The sequence below is a fragment of the Plectropomus leopardus genome, chromosome 4, assembly GCF_008729295.1.
Source record: "Plectropomus leopardus isolate mb chromosome 4, YSFRI_Pleo_2.0, whole genome shotgun sequence".
NCBI lineage: Eukaryota > Metazoa > Chordata > Actinopteri > Perciformes > Serranidae > Plectropomus > Plectropomus leopardus.
Genome location: NC_056466.1, coordinates 25,615,453 through 25,630,627, shown reverse-complemented (window position 1 = coordinate 25,630,627; position 15,175 = coordinate 25,615,453). Strand labels below are relative to the sequence as shown.

Here is a 15,175-nt window from a genome sequence, read left to right as displayed (position 1 = left end):
TTGCTCTTTTTATCCAAGAGGGAACCTTTATTAGCACTCATTTTAAAAATACAAAACTAGAATTGAAAATTTACTTTTGAGGTCTTCTTTCACAATATTACTGCAAATGTGATTTTTACAATTTCAGGAATGTCCCAATTCACTTCAAGTAAAGCCCAATTCCTTACTCATCTCTTGACAATTCTAAATGTAACACAGTACTATGAAGTGTTAACCTAAATTTTCATTAGATCCAGAACTGTGCATATTATCTACTGCTATTCACCAAGGAAAACAAAATAAAAGTTGATGTTGAAAATGTGTTTATTTCATTCAGAAAAACAATATTTGTTTCACATAACAATGATGACAAATGCAAAAACCATCAAAATGCCTTTTTAAAAATTGTAAAAAAAAAAAATGTTGCTCATGTAGAGAAGTATGAAAACTTAAATCTGCAATAGAGAACCCCCGAGGCTGATTTAGGGGTTGAATGAACTGACATATTGTAATGATCTTGGAACAATTGTGGGGTGTTTGCTTAACAACACTAAACTCTCAACTTAGTTTCCACTTTGCTCCACCAGTTGAAGAAAAACAGCTTCACTTTCTTCATGACTGGTCTGTCGTTTAGTATGCAGCATGGCAGTCGAGATTGCTTTGAAGCCCTGCATTTTCTAGGTTATACACAACCTCACAGTCCCTCAGATCTCTTGCAGATTTATTCTCTATTTTTTTAGTTATCCTGAACTTCTCATAGGGAGGGATGATCACCTCTTGCTCATGATCTTTAAGATATGGGTAGTTTTTCAGGGAAGCACCTGAACAGGTTTTAATTTTAAAGCAAGTCTTCTTACCAAAACGGGTTAGGTCTGATTTGTAAGAGCTTGAGGCAAAGAAACCAAATCGAATTATTTGGTTGACATCGCCAGCATAAACAGCATTTGTTCTGCGGTATGTAATGTGACAGTCTTTATTTTTACTGAGGATCTTTATAGCAGATGTCAGCCAGAACTGTAGAGAGTGAAAGGGAAAGGAGGTGCCATAGTCTGTTCTGTTGGTCTGAACTGCATCATTGAACATTGCATGAAACCTTAGATAACCAGATGTATAAGCACAGATTGCTTGCATGTGATCCTTAGTTAAACCCTCATCCCCTTTGTTTTTATGTTGGAGATTACGGTATGCACATTTTTCTGAAGCTTTCCAGACTTTTTCAAATATTCCTTTGCTCTCTTTGAAGTAGTTGTCCTTGACCTTTTGCGCCATCCTTTTGCTGCAGCCAAAGTACATGTCATCAACAGCATCTTCAGCCATGCTCATTTGGATGTCCGAGTTTCTCTTTGGTAGATTGATGATAAAACTGATCTACAGGGGAGGGTATAAAAAGATGGGAGGAAAGGTCATGAATTTGATGCAGGCTAAGTTAACTTTAAATAGATTGATTTGCATTGTTTCCAAAGGGAAAACTTGTTTCTACAGAGCCTATGATTTACATACCACAACATTCAGTATAGAAAATATGCATAATAACAAATTAATTTGACTAGTGGGACAAAGTTTAGCTTACTTAATGATGACTGATGTTTCTGCTGCATAGACATTGAGTTCTACTGAAAACCAATAGCTCCCATATATAAAAAATCATTGTCCTCAACACTACCTGTATGTACCATACTGCTACCCATAGATACTAAAGATGCTGCTTTAGGGCCTTGAGGCACGCCGTGTATTCTTTATGTACTTGATCGAAAAAAAATTAGAACATTTCATGTTGAACCTTCTACTGATTTTAAGTTTTCAAACCAGCATCCTGGGTGAGAGACATGTTCAAAGTATGTTTTGACACTGTGTTAATATTTTTCTGTAGTCTTCTATTATTATTATTATTTATTACTATTATTATTTTCTATAGTTTTTCACATGGTTTAAATCCAGCTACGTGGAATGTACCACTCACCTTCTTGGAGCCTACAGGCAGCATCCAGCAAAGGAGCAAACACAGTGGAGCTACATTACATTCTGTGGCCTTCATGTCACCCACATTAACATTACTAAAGCCTGTTTAACGGCCCATCTGCAGTCTGAAAGGCTGCTGGGGAGAGGAGTGTTAAAAGCGACGTGTGTGAATGGGTCGTTCAAATACCAGCTCCAACCAGGAGGGAGAGCTCTGAATATGGATATAAACACTCACACACACTTTGGTCCCCTCTTGGCAAAATCTGAAAAATTTCACCAGAGGCCATAACACATGATTTTATGATGATTTAGAGCATGTCCAAGTGGGGACTTAAAAAATGTCCCCTGTTAGTTTTGCCGTTCCCTGTTGGTGACTGTGTAACGATGAGTATGTTCCCTGTTATATATATGCGCGAGTGCGCACATACACACACACACACACACACACACACGTGGTTTGCTCTTTTACTAGACAAAGGAATGACATGTTCAGGGTGTCATTGCCGGCTCAAATGCACTCAGTAACCACACAATACACAATAAATTAGTCAAGCCAGTGCACTCAGACAAGCATACTGTTATGTTAATAACAATGCCAAGTAGCAGTATCTGTCACCATCTAAGAGAGTAGTATACTCTCATATTTTCAAAGCAAGCAACAGTCTGAGCCTGAAATAGAGATGCATCTGGCAAAAGTAAACAATCTTATCATAGCCAAGCGAAACTCTAATTCTAAATATATCAAGATTCTTAAACAATATCTGCTAGAAGATTGGGAATTCGAGATATCAATGTTGAAACACAACATAAGCAAAAATAATACATAATCACAAAGCTTGTATAGAGTGTGTTAAAGTCATTCAGAACCCACTTGTACCAACTGTCAAAACATCAGCTACTTTGCAACTGAGCTATTAATTACAGTCTAAACGATATATTACAATCTACAGAAATTTTACCTGCACTGGATTTCAACAACTTCATACTTTTTTAAGAGTTAACTGCAATAATGATATAATGTAATCCTTCAACAGTACTCTTTCCAATTTCTTCAAAACAATTTATTTTATGTAATAAACAAATGAAACATGGAAGCACAGAAGAGGGATCAGAAAGTTATTCTGCACTGGTAAAACTTCTTAAGTAAGGATAACAGAAAGTGTTTGTCCTTTTGATGATGGGCTACCTAAATTTGATTAGGACAGTCCTTCAAGTTTGTGATAAGAGATGCAACCTCTTATATGTGAAATGTTCTGAACAGATATGTGAACAAATCTCTTACAAAAAGAACCACAATGGTTGTGCCCTCAGCCAACTCATGTGTAATGGATTATTTGGTGAGTAGTTATCATCAAAGATCGGCCAGTTTTACATTTCATGGGGCTCCACAATAAAATGTATGTTGCAGCAATAGTTGAACCTGAGTGACAGACATCAAGATTTGCAACTACCACAAAGTTTGCATCATTTGTCCTCATCATTTCCTGTTAAAGGCCACAAGCAGCAAAACCTACATGTGAAATGTGTGAACTCACAATAGTGCTTGTGAAATGAGCTACATGAAGACCCTGTCTTGAAGAAAAGCTACAGTATCTGCTTTCTGCAATTAAAGTATGATTACTGTTATGGTTTTAAGGCATGACAGGGGATCTTTTGACAGTGCAGCACAGTGGCACATGTGAAGTAACTAGGGTACACTAGTTATGCCCATACAGCTTCTTCTGATTACACTTTATTAGATACATACGGAAAAAAGGTGGTATGAATACATAATGTGTGCCTCTGACCATTGGGATAAACCAACTTAGTCATTTTCTTACAGTTTTATTCTTCTATGAATGGTTGAAAGTAAGGAAAACAGAGCTGCCAGGAGGTATTAATGAGAATTCTATTCCTGAAGGCACAGTCAGCTACAGTCAGACACAGTGAGGAATTAGATGGTGAAGAAAGTGAAGCATTTAACAGACAAACAGACATTTTCCCCGGCAGTTAGCTGAGATTAAAGCAGAGCTACAAGAGAGTGACTAAAAGCGAAGTTCATCAAATGAGCACAAACATCAATCCAAAGTTGTCTGTATTTGCTTAATGTTATTTATTTAATTACTTGTATAAGGCAACTGTTAACAAACAAATGCTAACTAACGGAACTATGCCTTCAACTTAAAAAGTTACAATATGATGACGTTACTGCCCCCAAGTGTCCAAAAAAAAATTAATACAGGTCTAAGTTTAGCCTACATAATAAGTCTACTCAATAATGAAACCACAGTTTTTTTGTTCATTGCTTACACATGTATGTGGATGAAAACATACAGATATAGAGCTGGGAGGCATCACAGTGCTCAGAGTACAGTTTGTCATGAATATCCTGTCAAAAAGGTTAATAGAGGCTTTTTGCATGCCCTCTCCATTATTGTGTATATGGTGTGTGGTGGTGCTAATATGTCTTAGTGCAGATATCAGCAGTGTCAACAGAGTCAAAAGATCAAATATGTAGAGCACTGACCAATGTGGACAAAAAACTAAACTTTAACTATGAGGACATCCCCTCAGTAAAAATATCAGCATGCAGCAGCTAGTTTGTTACAGAAAGAATTTGAGTCTCTGAGACTATGCAATATTAACATTATTGCTCAGTTTGCGTGAGGGGGTCCGAAGAGGTAAATACTGCACCAACCGATGCACAGTGCAAGATTCCTGAAACAAACTGTAGCCTACTGTGAAGACACCCTATGTCTGTAATCTGATGGTATACAAGTAGGCACAGATTATAACAGAATGTTCCTTTGCTGTATTTCACTTACATCCATCAAATCATGTGGCCATTTTGAAACAAACACCATTCTTCAGTAGAATGCTACAGCAATTTTCTTATATCTACTGTGGTGAGAGTGGCACCACCATTTACAGACATTACATTGAATTTTTTCTACCTGTGCTTCTCGTACTGGGACATTTCAAAAAATTTTCTGTGAAAAAAAGGCCTATTGACAGGTATGATGTCAATACATATCCAGCAGATGGCAGCATTGTCCAATTATTTGACCCACCCATCATTAACTTGACCGAGGTTTTCTCAACACCATGCGCCCTGTTTCTGAGTGCATGTGTTTGTGTGTTTTCATGCATGAGCAAATCATGTGTTGGTATGCCCTACCCCTTGGACATTTTGATTATTTTTTAATTCAATCCTCAGTAGACGTAAAGCAGTAAGAAGGGGTTCCAAATGCGGGTGAGGCAGGTCATGTTAGAGAGATCCGGAGAGGAGAGCAGGAAGGACTGAATGGTAGGGAGACAAGATACAACATGCTCAGAGAGCTGATAAAAAGAAAAGATGGGGGCAAAGGTTGGTTGGTTATTCAGGAGGAGAAGATAAAAAGCAGGCTTGGCAGAGAGACAGGAGAAAGACAGGAAAAGTCAGGTATGAAAAATTGTGAGAAGACGGGAGCAAAGAGTGAAGTAAGAGTGCAAGTAAACAGGGAACGTCAAGCCAGCAAGAGTATCAGAGGGATTGGTGGAGAGCAGATATTTGGTTTACTTGTGCCATACCTGGAAGAGCAAGAGAGGAACACAGTGATACAGCAAAGACAGAGAGGTAGAATAAGAATAGACCCAGCCGAGAATGAGCCCTCTACAAAGCATACACAACAGAGTGTGTACATGTATATGTGTATGGGTAGGGAGGGTGTATTGTGAATTATCTCAAGCATTCCCAGCATAGGAGAAAGAAATGAATGTGGTTAAAAATACAGAAGGAAAGTTTAGAATGGATGGAGAGGAAGGGACTGGAAAGTCAGAATGAAGGGTACTGCATTTTTGATACAGCTTAAGAAGAAAGAGAGAAAGAGATGGTTAGGAAAGGCAACGGTAGCAAGAGAGAGATTGAAAGAGTTGGAAACCCAAATATGTGAAAAAGTGAATTAATAAGTGAAAAAAGGAAGAGGGATGCAAGGAAAGAAAAAACTAGTAAGGGAGGGATAGTGCGGAATGGATGTGAAGGGATTACAGACAGGTGAAGTGATTTAGGAAAGTGGGGTTTGAAAGAAATTATGAAAGTAAGAGTGTAGGAAGAGAGGAGTGAGACTGTAGAGGAAAGAGAAAGTAAGTCAAGGAATAAGGACAGGTATGGAACAAGGGTAAGAATTAAAAATTAAAGTGGGAAGAAAAGAAAGAAGACTTTAGGAATAATAACCCCAAAAGAACTATAGGGAAATGTAGGAATGCCTACGAAAAGAAGCAGGGTGGGACAAGGGACCAGAAGGTAAGGAATGGGGCTTGAGGACAGGGTACAAGGATAAAGAAGGAAACAAGGAGGAAATGTGAAAAGAAGCATGGGGAAATAAATCACTAGGGCAGATTTTTGTGAATCCTAGCAGGGAGAGAAGGAAATATATCAGATTCTTGGTAAGTAAAAGAATACTAAAGATCTAAAGAGTAGACAGGTCAGAAAAAGGGGAAGGTGTCGAAATATATGGATGGTGACAGGGAGCAGAGACGCATTCCCTCCTGCTTGATGTGTATGATGAGAGGGTTGAAGGAAAGAATGAAGTGGAGGCTAAGTTGAGAGTAAAATATTTAACTTTTCTACAGGTTACTGAGGCAAGTATCAGAGGATACATTACAAAAAGGGAAAATGCTACAGTGTATGGAAATTTACACTAAATGATTGGAGGAGCTTGAGGCAGGTTTACTATATTGTTGCTTATGATAGACAAGCAACCTGCCCAGGGTGTAGCAGGCCTCAATGTGAGCTGGGATAGGCTCTAAGTTAGGTGTCTAAAACATTTTAAGGGTTATGGACAGATCACAGTTACAGTAAAAAAAAAAAAAAAAAAAGCTGGAAGTTTATTAAGAATCTGTGATGCAATGCAAGATTCTGTCTCCAGTATGAAAGTGAGACATGTTAAACCTTTACTTTCTGCCTCACTAGATAAGGCCCTGCTACCTGCATTGGCAGTGAACTAGACGAAATTGTGAGATGTGGCTGAAGTCCATGCAGGACTGTAAAAGTCTTCAAATTCTCTAAATTGATTTTTTCCAAGGAAGATATTTCGTTGAATTAGCTCTGGTGGATGAAGTAGGAATGAGAAAAAAATATTCTGTCCTAGAAAGTTATACTCAAAGTCAAGACCAGTCATACACAAGAGAGTTGTGGACAGTAGTGATATAAGCAATCATCATCATGACTGAAAGTCCTGATAGTATACTGATTGAGAGAGATGGATGGAGAGGCACATGGGAGGGGAAGAGGTGATTTAAGGAAGGATTTTAGTTTTAGTGAAGGGATGCAAAGAGGAGGGATGTAGATAAGGTGGAGGGACACAGTGCTGGACGGATAAGAATGAGTGAAAGCAAGCCAACAAGTTACAGAGCAGAGGTGTATATAAAAGATGAATCAACGAATTGTCATCATGCTGAGGATTGATATCGATAAAGATGAAAGGAAGACATGACAGGAAGAGAGAGACTGAAAAAAGGGGACAGGCGTATGTGGAAGTGAAAAGGCAAAATGGTTCAGTTATAGATACACTAAAATGGCTTCTCTTTAGGGAAAATATGTTTTGCTATAAGGCCATTGTTGTGTTGGGGTTTCAGTGTGTTGAAACTAACTTAGAAGTAACTGTAGAAGGAATAGTTTAAATTTTCCCAACTTTCTACAAGCTAATTTGGCAAGGTATCTTTGTATAACTATTTGTATATCTTACAAAAATGCCCACTCAACGGTTGTATCGTATCTAATAAATATACCACTGTCACATAACATACATAATGCAAAGTTATGTATTTAACATGTACTTACAGAGGTTAGGTTTAAGAATAGAAACAGGGTTGGGCATTATCACACAGTGTACCGTGAAATAACATACATAATGTAAAATTATGTAGGTTAGCTTTAGGCAAGTAAAGTTAAATATGTTAGGTTTAGGCAAGAGAAGTTACAAATAAGTTTAAAGTTATGTATGATTGGTTCAGGAATGGAAACATGGTTGGGTGTTATAATGCTGCACACTTGATGTAAAGTTATAGAAGTTAACTATAAATAGAAACATGTTTAGGCAATGTCATGTTCTTTATGTATAGTTAGGAAAAGAAACATGGTTGGACGTCACCACATTACGTAATTAACATAAAGGTCTGTATTTAGCATGAAGTTATTTAGGTTTGGTTTAGGCGAGTAACATTAAGAAGGTTAAGTTTAAGAAAAGAAACATGATGATGACATACTTTAAAATAAATCAAAGTTTCACATGGGACACAAACACTGGTGTCCTGGGGGCAAGTCCTGTGTTTGTTTGACTCTTCCACCACCCCAACCCAACTCGTCATGCAGACTTAAGCTCTAAATACTACTTACTTCTTTACTCCCGTCGCTCATTGTTTACGTGATCACAGCTTCCCTGATTACATGGGTTATATACAAATGCACCATTTATGTCTCATGATAACATGGGTTATACAAAAATTCTGGTGCAGTACTTTGAGAATAGCCCAAACTCAGTAACAATGCAATAACAGACATGAAGATAAAGGGTTGAAGCAAGAAGAAAAAAAGATAAGGATTGATGTTCTGAGGACTGATGACGGAGGGAGAAAAACTGTCAAAACAAAGTTAAAGGGGGTGTGTTACTTTCAGTAAATCAGATCCGGCACATACCTGGAGAAGAGCGGGATGAGTAGGGGGAGAGAAAGAGAAGTGGAGAAAAGAGGCAACAAAAGAGGAGGGAAAGGAGATGTATAGGTAATATGTTTCACTGAGTGAGTGCCAGTAGACGCAGTAGAAGGGATCCTGTTCAAGTAGGTCATTGAGGCTGCAAAAACAGACATTCATCATACATGACAGCACAGTGTCGAGTATATGTGTGCTGGTGTGTGTAGATCTCTCCATTGTTTCACTTGCTTTTACATACAGTTTTGAAAGGGGTGTGTATGTGTGTGCATGCATATTATAGTAAGTCAAGCAGCTCTGACAGGGCACAGATGCTGCAGCAGGTGAGGAGAGACTGTTCTTCTCTCATGCTTCTCGCTCCTCTATTTCTCTTTTTTTTCTATTCATCAGTTTTACCATCTCCATCTTTCTCCTCTCCTAATTTTACCACTTTACTTCATCTCCCTCTTTTGATTTTTTTCCCAAATGTTCTTTCTTCCTACCCACCCACCCTCTTGTAGTCTCTATTTGAATATGACCTTGACTATGAATTGGATTAACCCCACATAAAAAAAAAATAAAAAAAAAACTGCACTCCACTGTATTCACTGTCAAGGTGCAACTTTATTGGCCAAGCTCTTACTTGCCTCCTGTTAAAGATAAAGAGTTGTGTATCATAAATAGAAAATGAGAGATAGCACTGGTAAATGTAATAGAAACCACAAAAACTAACCAAAAGTTATCACTTTTCAGCATTTTAGGAAATTATCAATGTCAGCAGTAGATCATATTGGCCAAATTGCTACAAAGTTTAATAGTACTATATGTAGCCCTATCTGGATTTAGATGTTGTCCTTCAGCAATATTGAGTTTTTTGTCTTCTCTTTTTTTGACTTTGACTTGTCTTTCCACAAAGTTCTATTTATCTTTTTCTTTGGGGATATCTTTCAAGAGGACAAACAAACAAACCAAGTAGGGCAGATCCATAATCTCAAACCAGGAGCAGAGGCTACTATAAGAAATATGGTAGGCACTGGATACTGGATTTTTTTTCTTTTCTTGAAAGGATTACTTAAAGTATTGTAATCTCTAATCCCTATAACAATTACAAAGCATAGAAAATATGCAGGCCATACTTCTCCTATTTGAACATGAATTTTGTAGAGCAGGAAACTGATTTTTTCTCTTTCATGTTCTCTCCTCCATATATTTCTCTTAAAGTTTATTCAAATAAGGCACTCAGTTGAGCATTCTTGTGTAATGAATAACCCTCCAAATGACCCTCCGATATTTCTGCTTCTTGAAATCTATAAAGGATTCTGAAACATGCTGTCACATTTGTTGAGAGCAGTGTGTTACATCTTGACTGAGTACAGAAAACTTGAAATCGGCAGCAAAACATTCAAATATAAAAGAATTATGTTTTGTTTCTTGACTGGAGAGGGGATGGTAAAGAAAATAATATAGTTAAAATAAACTGGTGGTTTTGGTTGTTGGATTTGTATTGTGTATGCCATCACTAACTACCTTTATCTTCTGCGTATTTGTTGTCTCGCTTACTCATCCTTTCACATTATCTTTCTTTCTTTGGATCCCCATAAGCACCAGCAAAGCACTGTGCAAAGCATGTTTCTAGGTACATCTCACACCTTCTTGTGCATATGCTGGGGGCAGCCTTTTAAGTTGTATCTTGATGCAGAAGGGCTCGGCACAACAAAACTACTTGGTTATGATTAGGAAAAGATTGTGATGTCGCTAAAAAGCAGCTGCCTTACTGTGGCACAACGCTGCAGCAGAAGTTGTTTGTTGGTCTTGAACACCACTGTCCTGGGTAAACATTTAGTGTTTGTTGGACCTATCCATCTCTCCTTCACCATCCTTAAGAGTACATTCGTGCTCTTTAAACTACATCTGTTGCTCTGACTGTGAAACTGTGACTGTTAACACTGTTTGGTTAACACTGAAGTTTGCCTTTCACACAGATGCTAAATGGTGCCAAATTGTGCTTGAATGGTCCCCATCACTATAATGACGCTAGGGATGCTGCCCAAGTGATATATTTTGACAATCTTGGAGACTGGGTTAAGGCACTGGTTAGACATGAAATACAATCCAGGGAGTCCTGTTTGAGTAATAGATCCATCAGATTTAAGACTTTTGAGACTTTGAATCACTGCACAGTGGTTTATAGAAAGGGTTTCATCAGAATTTTCATCAAAGTGGGCCTGCATGTATTTCATTAGCAACTGCATCACCTTAACTTAATAACCTTGCAGTCAGATGGTTGCAGTTAAACCAGGCTCAACTTTTTTGCTTGATGACCCTGACTTTTTTTTTCTCAGAGCTCTCTGTATTGGCACCTCTGCAAACAAACTGCTTTAAAGTTAGAAGTAGAGTTTTTAAAAGTCAAAGTAGCTGACTTTGAAATCCCACTCCCTAAGACACACACCATGCCATCCAAGCACCTTGCAGACTTGTTACAAATCAGTGGATGTCCCAAGGTAATGCTAATCCCAAGGGACTGGGACTTTTGTGTAACACTAATGCTCACCCTCTATCTTCCTTTTTCTCCTCTTCTTCATGACTTCTTTCCCTCTGTCTCTCCACCCTTCTTTTTTCTTCTCTCTAGTTGACTATCAGGTAACATACAGTGTCAGCAGCAGCGGCAGTAGTCCCCAGTGCCGTGCTATCACTCTCACTTCCTGCTGTACTTCAAATGAACTGCTCTGAAGGTAACGGTGGTCGGGAGTCAGGAGTCACGCTGAAGTTTCCAGAAAAAATAATGAAGACGCTGTGCGCGCAAGTGTGTGTGTGTACCTGTGCACTTGTGTATTTGCTTGTGTTTATTTTTCCAAACAGACTGGTATAGACTGATAGAGCTGCAAGTGGAAACAGAAGCATACAGGCTTTGCAACTGATGAAAAGGGACATGAGGACACGCCACAGTCAGGTGGAGAAAACACGGATGGCGACTGACAGACAGAACGAATGGATGGGACATGCTGACAATCACTTTCAAAACAGATGGCTTCTGAATGCAATGTCTAGCTCCAAAATATACAAGCTTTAGATGTTGAAAAATGAAATATGACATAAGGTGTAGTTAGAGCTGCAGTAGGCAAGAGTTTTATGTGAAAGTAGCTCCCATCCTATAATCTAAAGGGTGAGATTCAGCAGACAACAGCATCTCATCCCCACTAATGGAGACCCAGTAGATTTGCCCTATTTACCCAAATTAAATTCCATAGGCTACTCTGTTGGGAAATGTTCTGAGCCAGCAGGAAGTGACAAATCGAAACTTAACAGGCCTGACTCCTAGCGGTGAGTGAGCAATCTGTCCCAAGAAAGCTGAACTGAATATCTCTCCTCCCTGTGGTATCTTTTGGTATTCAGTAAATCATCACTGACCAGCTGGGCTGATGTGGCTGAGTGCCATTATAGTATGAGTTTACATGGACATCACCTCACCTCACCGGGTTTTTGGAGTCATCAACTTTCAAATTGCCTGGTGTCCCTTAAAAACATACACACGTTTACGAATATAGACTGTGTCTATTGCACTGACTGTGTTCAACTGCTGCCCAGTAGTATAACATGAAAACACTAAACGGTAATAGGAAAATGTTACCGATCGGGCCTAGATGTAGTCTTAGTTCTGGTTTCATGAGTTGTTTGCAAAAACAAAGACTAAAGTAAATAAACTGTGAGGGCGACTGGCAGAATGTTATTTTGGACTAACCTCAAAGTAGCATCAGCAGTTAGCTCAAGTGGATGCAAAGCCAAATGGTATTTGTGCTTGATCCAAAAAGGGAAACAAATCTGGAAATGGTTGGCTTAATAGTTCTCAGTAAAATACAAGAAGGCAAACAATGTGAATGTGCTAACTAAACTATCCTGTAGGTCTTCTGGTTTCCCTTTTTGCAAGAGATATACAGACTACTGCCCTCTCTCTTCTCCTGGTATGTAAAGTAATTTCCTCTCATGGAGACCCAGAGCAAACATACCAACTGGCTTTAGTCTTTGGGATGCATTCAAGTGCGACTTTTGGCCGAGACACAGAGGATGTGAGGCAACATTTGTCTTTCGTTACTGTATCAATTTTGGGACTTTTTTGTTGATTGTGATTCTGAAAATTGTATAGTGCAATGCTAAATAGATGGAGTCTTCTTTTAGATAAATGATTCTAACTGATACTTAACCTAACAGTCACCCAGGCCAGGTTTGAATTAAAACCAAATTTTGTGCTTGATTTGGAACCAGTTGGCTAGGTACATGAGTCTGCCCAAGGTATCAACAATGGTTCAAACACATGCATTATTTTATTTACATTTGAGTACTTCAGAGTTCTTACAATAAATGTGTTTAAGGGCAACTCAGAGAACTTGCAGTTTTAAGTTTGTTCAACATTTCCACCATTAGCAAATCAGCTAAACCCATTTAAGCATCATGGCCCTTTTATAGTACATTACCACCTTACTCTTTCTGTTTGTTTATAGCTCCAGAAATGTTATCTGCCATGCTCCATCAAAAACAGCTTGGTTTAATCAGCTTCTCCTCTTTACTTTGGTTTATAAATAGCACTAAGCTCAAATTTTATTTTAAAATGTGACTTTCTGAAATGAGCACTTACCCTGATATAACACTTTGTCTGCATGTTTACATGTATGCAGACGTAATATATGTGCATCTGTGTGTTAATGTACTGTACCTATGACACCCTTTGGTTTTTACTTGTACTGAACTGGAAGCTGTCCTAACACATTATCACCCTCTCAGAGGAGTGTCTTGCAGGCTTGTGGCCAGCAGGAAGTAGATTCTGACCACGTACAACAACAGCAGAGCCAAAATATTTATGCTCTTCTTATTGACGTCTGTTTAAATCTTTTAAGTTTTACTACTAAATTAGTTTTTGGTTGTGCCTAGAGCAATATGCTTTTGTTAATAGATAGATTGCACTAAGAGCTTTAAGCAGATGTACTATATAAAAGCTGATTTTGATTGATAGAACTAAAAATTCTCCTCACAGCCTCTTGGCTCCAAGCCTGTGGGTTTTGGTTTAGTCTAGAGCCAAGCTGAGTAACATGATGAGTGGGGTAGTTTCTTTTCAGTTAGTTAGGTGGGTACCTCAATTGTATACATTTAGTACTACTAGGATTGCCTGTTTTGATTTTCAATGAATGAATGCATATATCTATCTATCTATCAATTATTTATTCGTCACATGGAATTATACAAGGTACAGCTTAATTAAAATGTGAACCCATAAGCTCCTTTAACTTGTACACTGCAATTCTGTCCTTTTTTACATCTTTTTACATAACGGGCTGCTGCTTTATAATTGTACATGTTTCCAGATGGTTCTGGTTATCCTCAGTTTCTGGTTGTGGAATGATTTAACTGTTTACATATCCTCGACAGCCATATGGTTGCTTCACCTAAACAAGGACATTGACTCCCTATGGCACTGCAGCCATCTCTGCACAGCATACAGCAGTGATCCACAGCAGGAACAGGACAGCACTTCACATTCTGACAGTCATATCAGTCCCTATTCACTGTATAGCACATGCCTCCTCTCCTTCTCTCAGAGCTCTCCTTCAGAGTCCTCTGCTCTGATGAATTGGCCAAAAGAAAAAGAGCCTCCTGGTTAAATGGCGCTGCCCACAATTTGGTTAGGTTTCTGATATTACAATTCCTGATATCCTTTTGGAAACTGATGTGGCACTGAGGTCATCCAGTCTATTATCAAACGCTTGTACAATGCTAGCAGGATGCTGGTTTGGTGGTGCCCAATTCTTCTCCATCTGTTACTTGATATTAACTGATGTTTGCATTTGATAATCTTGACCTGGCTAGCTAGTAGCTAGCTAGCTAGAAGTCTGCAGAGGGTGAGTTTACAGACTGGTGATCTGATTTCCTCATCCTGATTAGTGGACACACTGCTAAAAGCAAACCACAAAAAGCACCACCAAGACTTGCAACACACATATGAGCCTAACTTTGCACAAATTTAGCAGAGCCGTGAGAGAGGCGACTGGAAGGGTCTGCGCCTATGCCACAAAAAAGTTTTGATTTTGCAAGGTCTGCCATTTGTATTGTGCCAGAATGTTATTTTATTGCCATCAGGATAAGTGTGGCAAGTGATCTGGATGGCACTCATAGATTAAAGAAATAAGTTGGTCAAAAATGAAAAACTTTCATTATTTACTGACAGGCATGTCAGTTGATTGTACCACATTGTTGCTTGTCTTGTGACTGCTTAGAAAAAAAGTGGCACAGAGCTTTTTTTTTTTAAATGACAAGGACGTTTTGAGAGTGATATTTAAATAAGCTAATTAAATATGCATGGTTAAGTTAAACAGAGAGCGAGACAAACATCCTGAAATGTAAAATCTGCCTGCCTCATGTGTATTTAGCACCATGGCTTTTGAAGCATGCTCTACCTGTAATTAGGATGTTTTGAAAACCACTTGAAGGCAGCACATTATGCTAATACTGTAATGACTGGTAGCGCAGTTAACAATAGCTGAAAAGGCCAAAATAACAAGGTAAACACTGGTTTTATTGTCAGTGATTTCATTATGTGATTGG

General features: G+C 38.5%; 1 protein-coding gene across 1 annotated transcript in view; it reads right to left on the bottom strand.

Moving 5' to 3' along the window:
• Positions 1 to 518: 518 nt before the first annotated feature.
• Positions 519 to 15,175, bottom strand: part of LOC121941679 (ecto-ADP-ribosyltransferase 4-like) — a 29,899-nt gene continuing 15,242 nt past the window's right edge. Inside the window, exons 4-6 of the mRNA XM_042484509.1 lie at positions 5,477 to 5,487; positions 1,940 to 1,950; positions 519 to 1,347 (exon numbers count right to left, since the gene is read on the bottom strand). Coding sequence (XP_042340443.1) covers positions 610 to 1,347; positions 1,940 to 1,950; positions 5,477 to 5,487 — 760 coding nt within the window. The 3' untranslated portion in view covers positions 519 to 609. The remainder of the gene's footprint in view (positions 1,348 to 1,939; positions 1,951 to 5,476; positions 5,488 to 15,175) is intronic.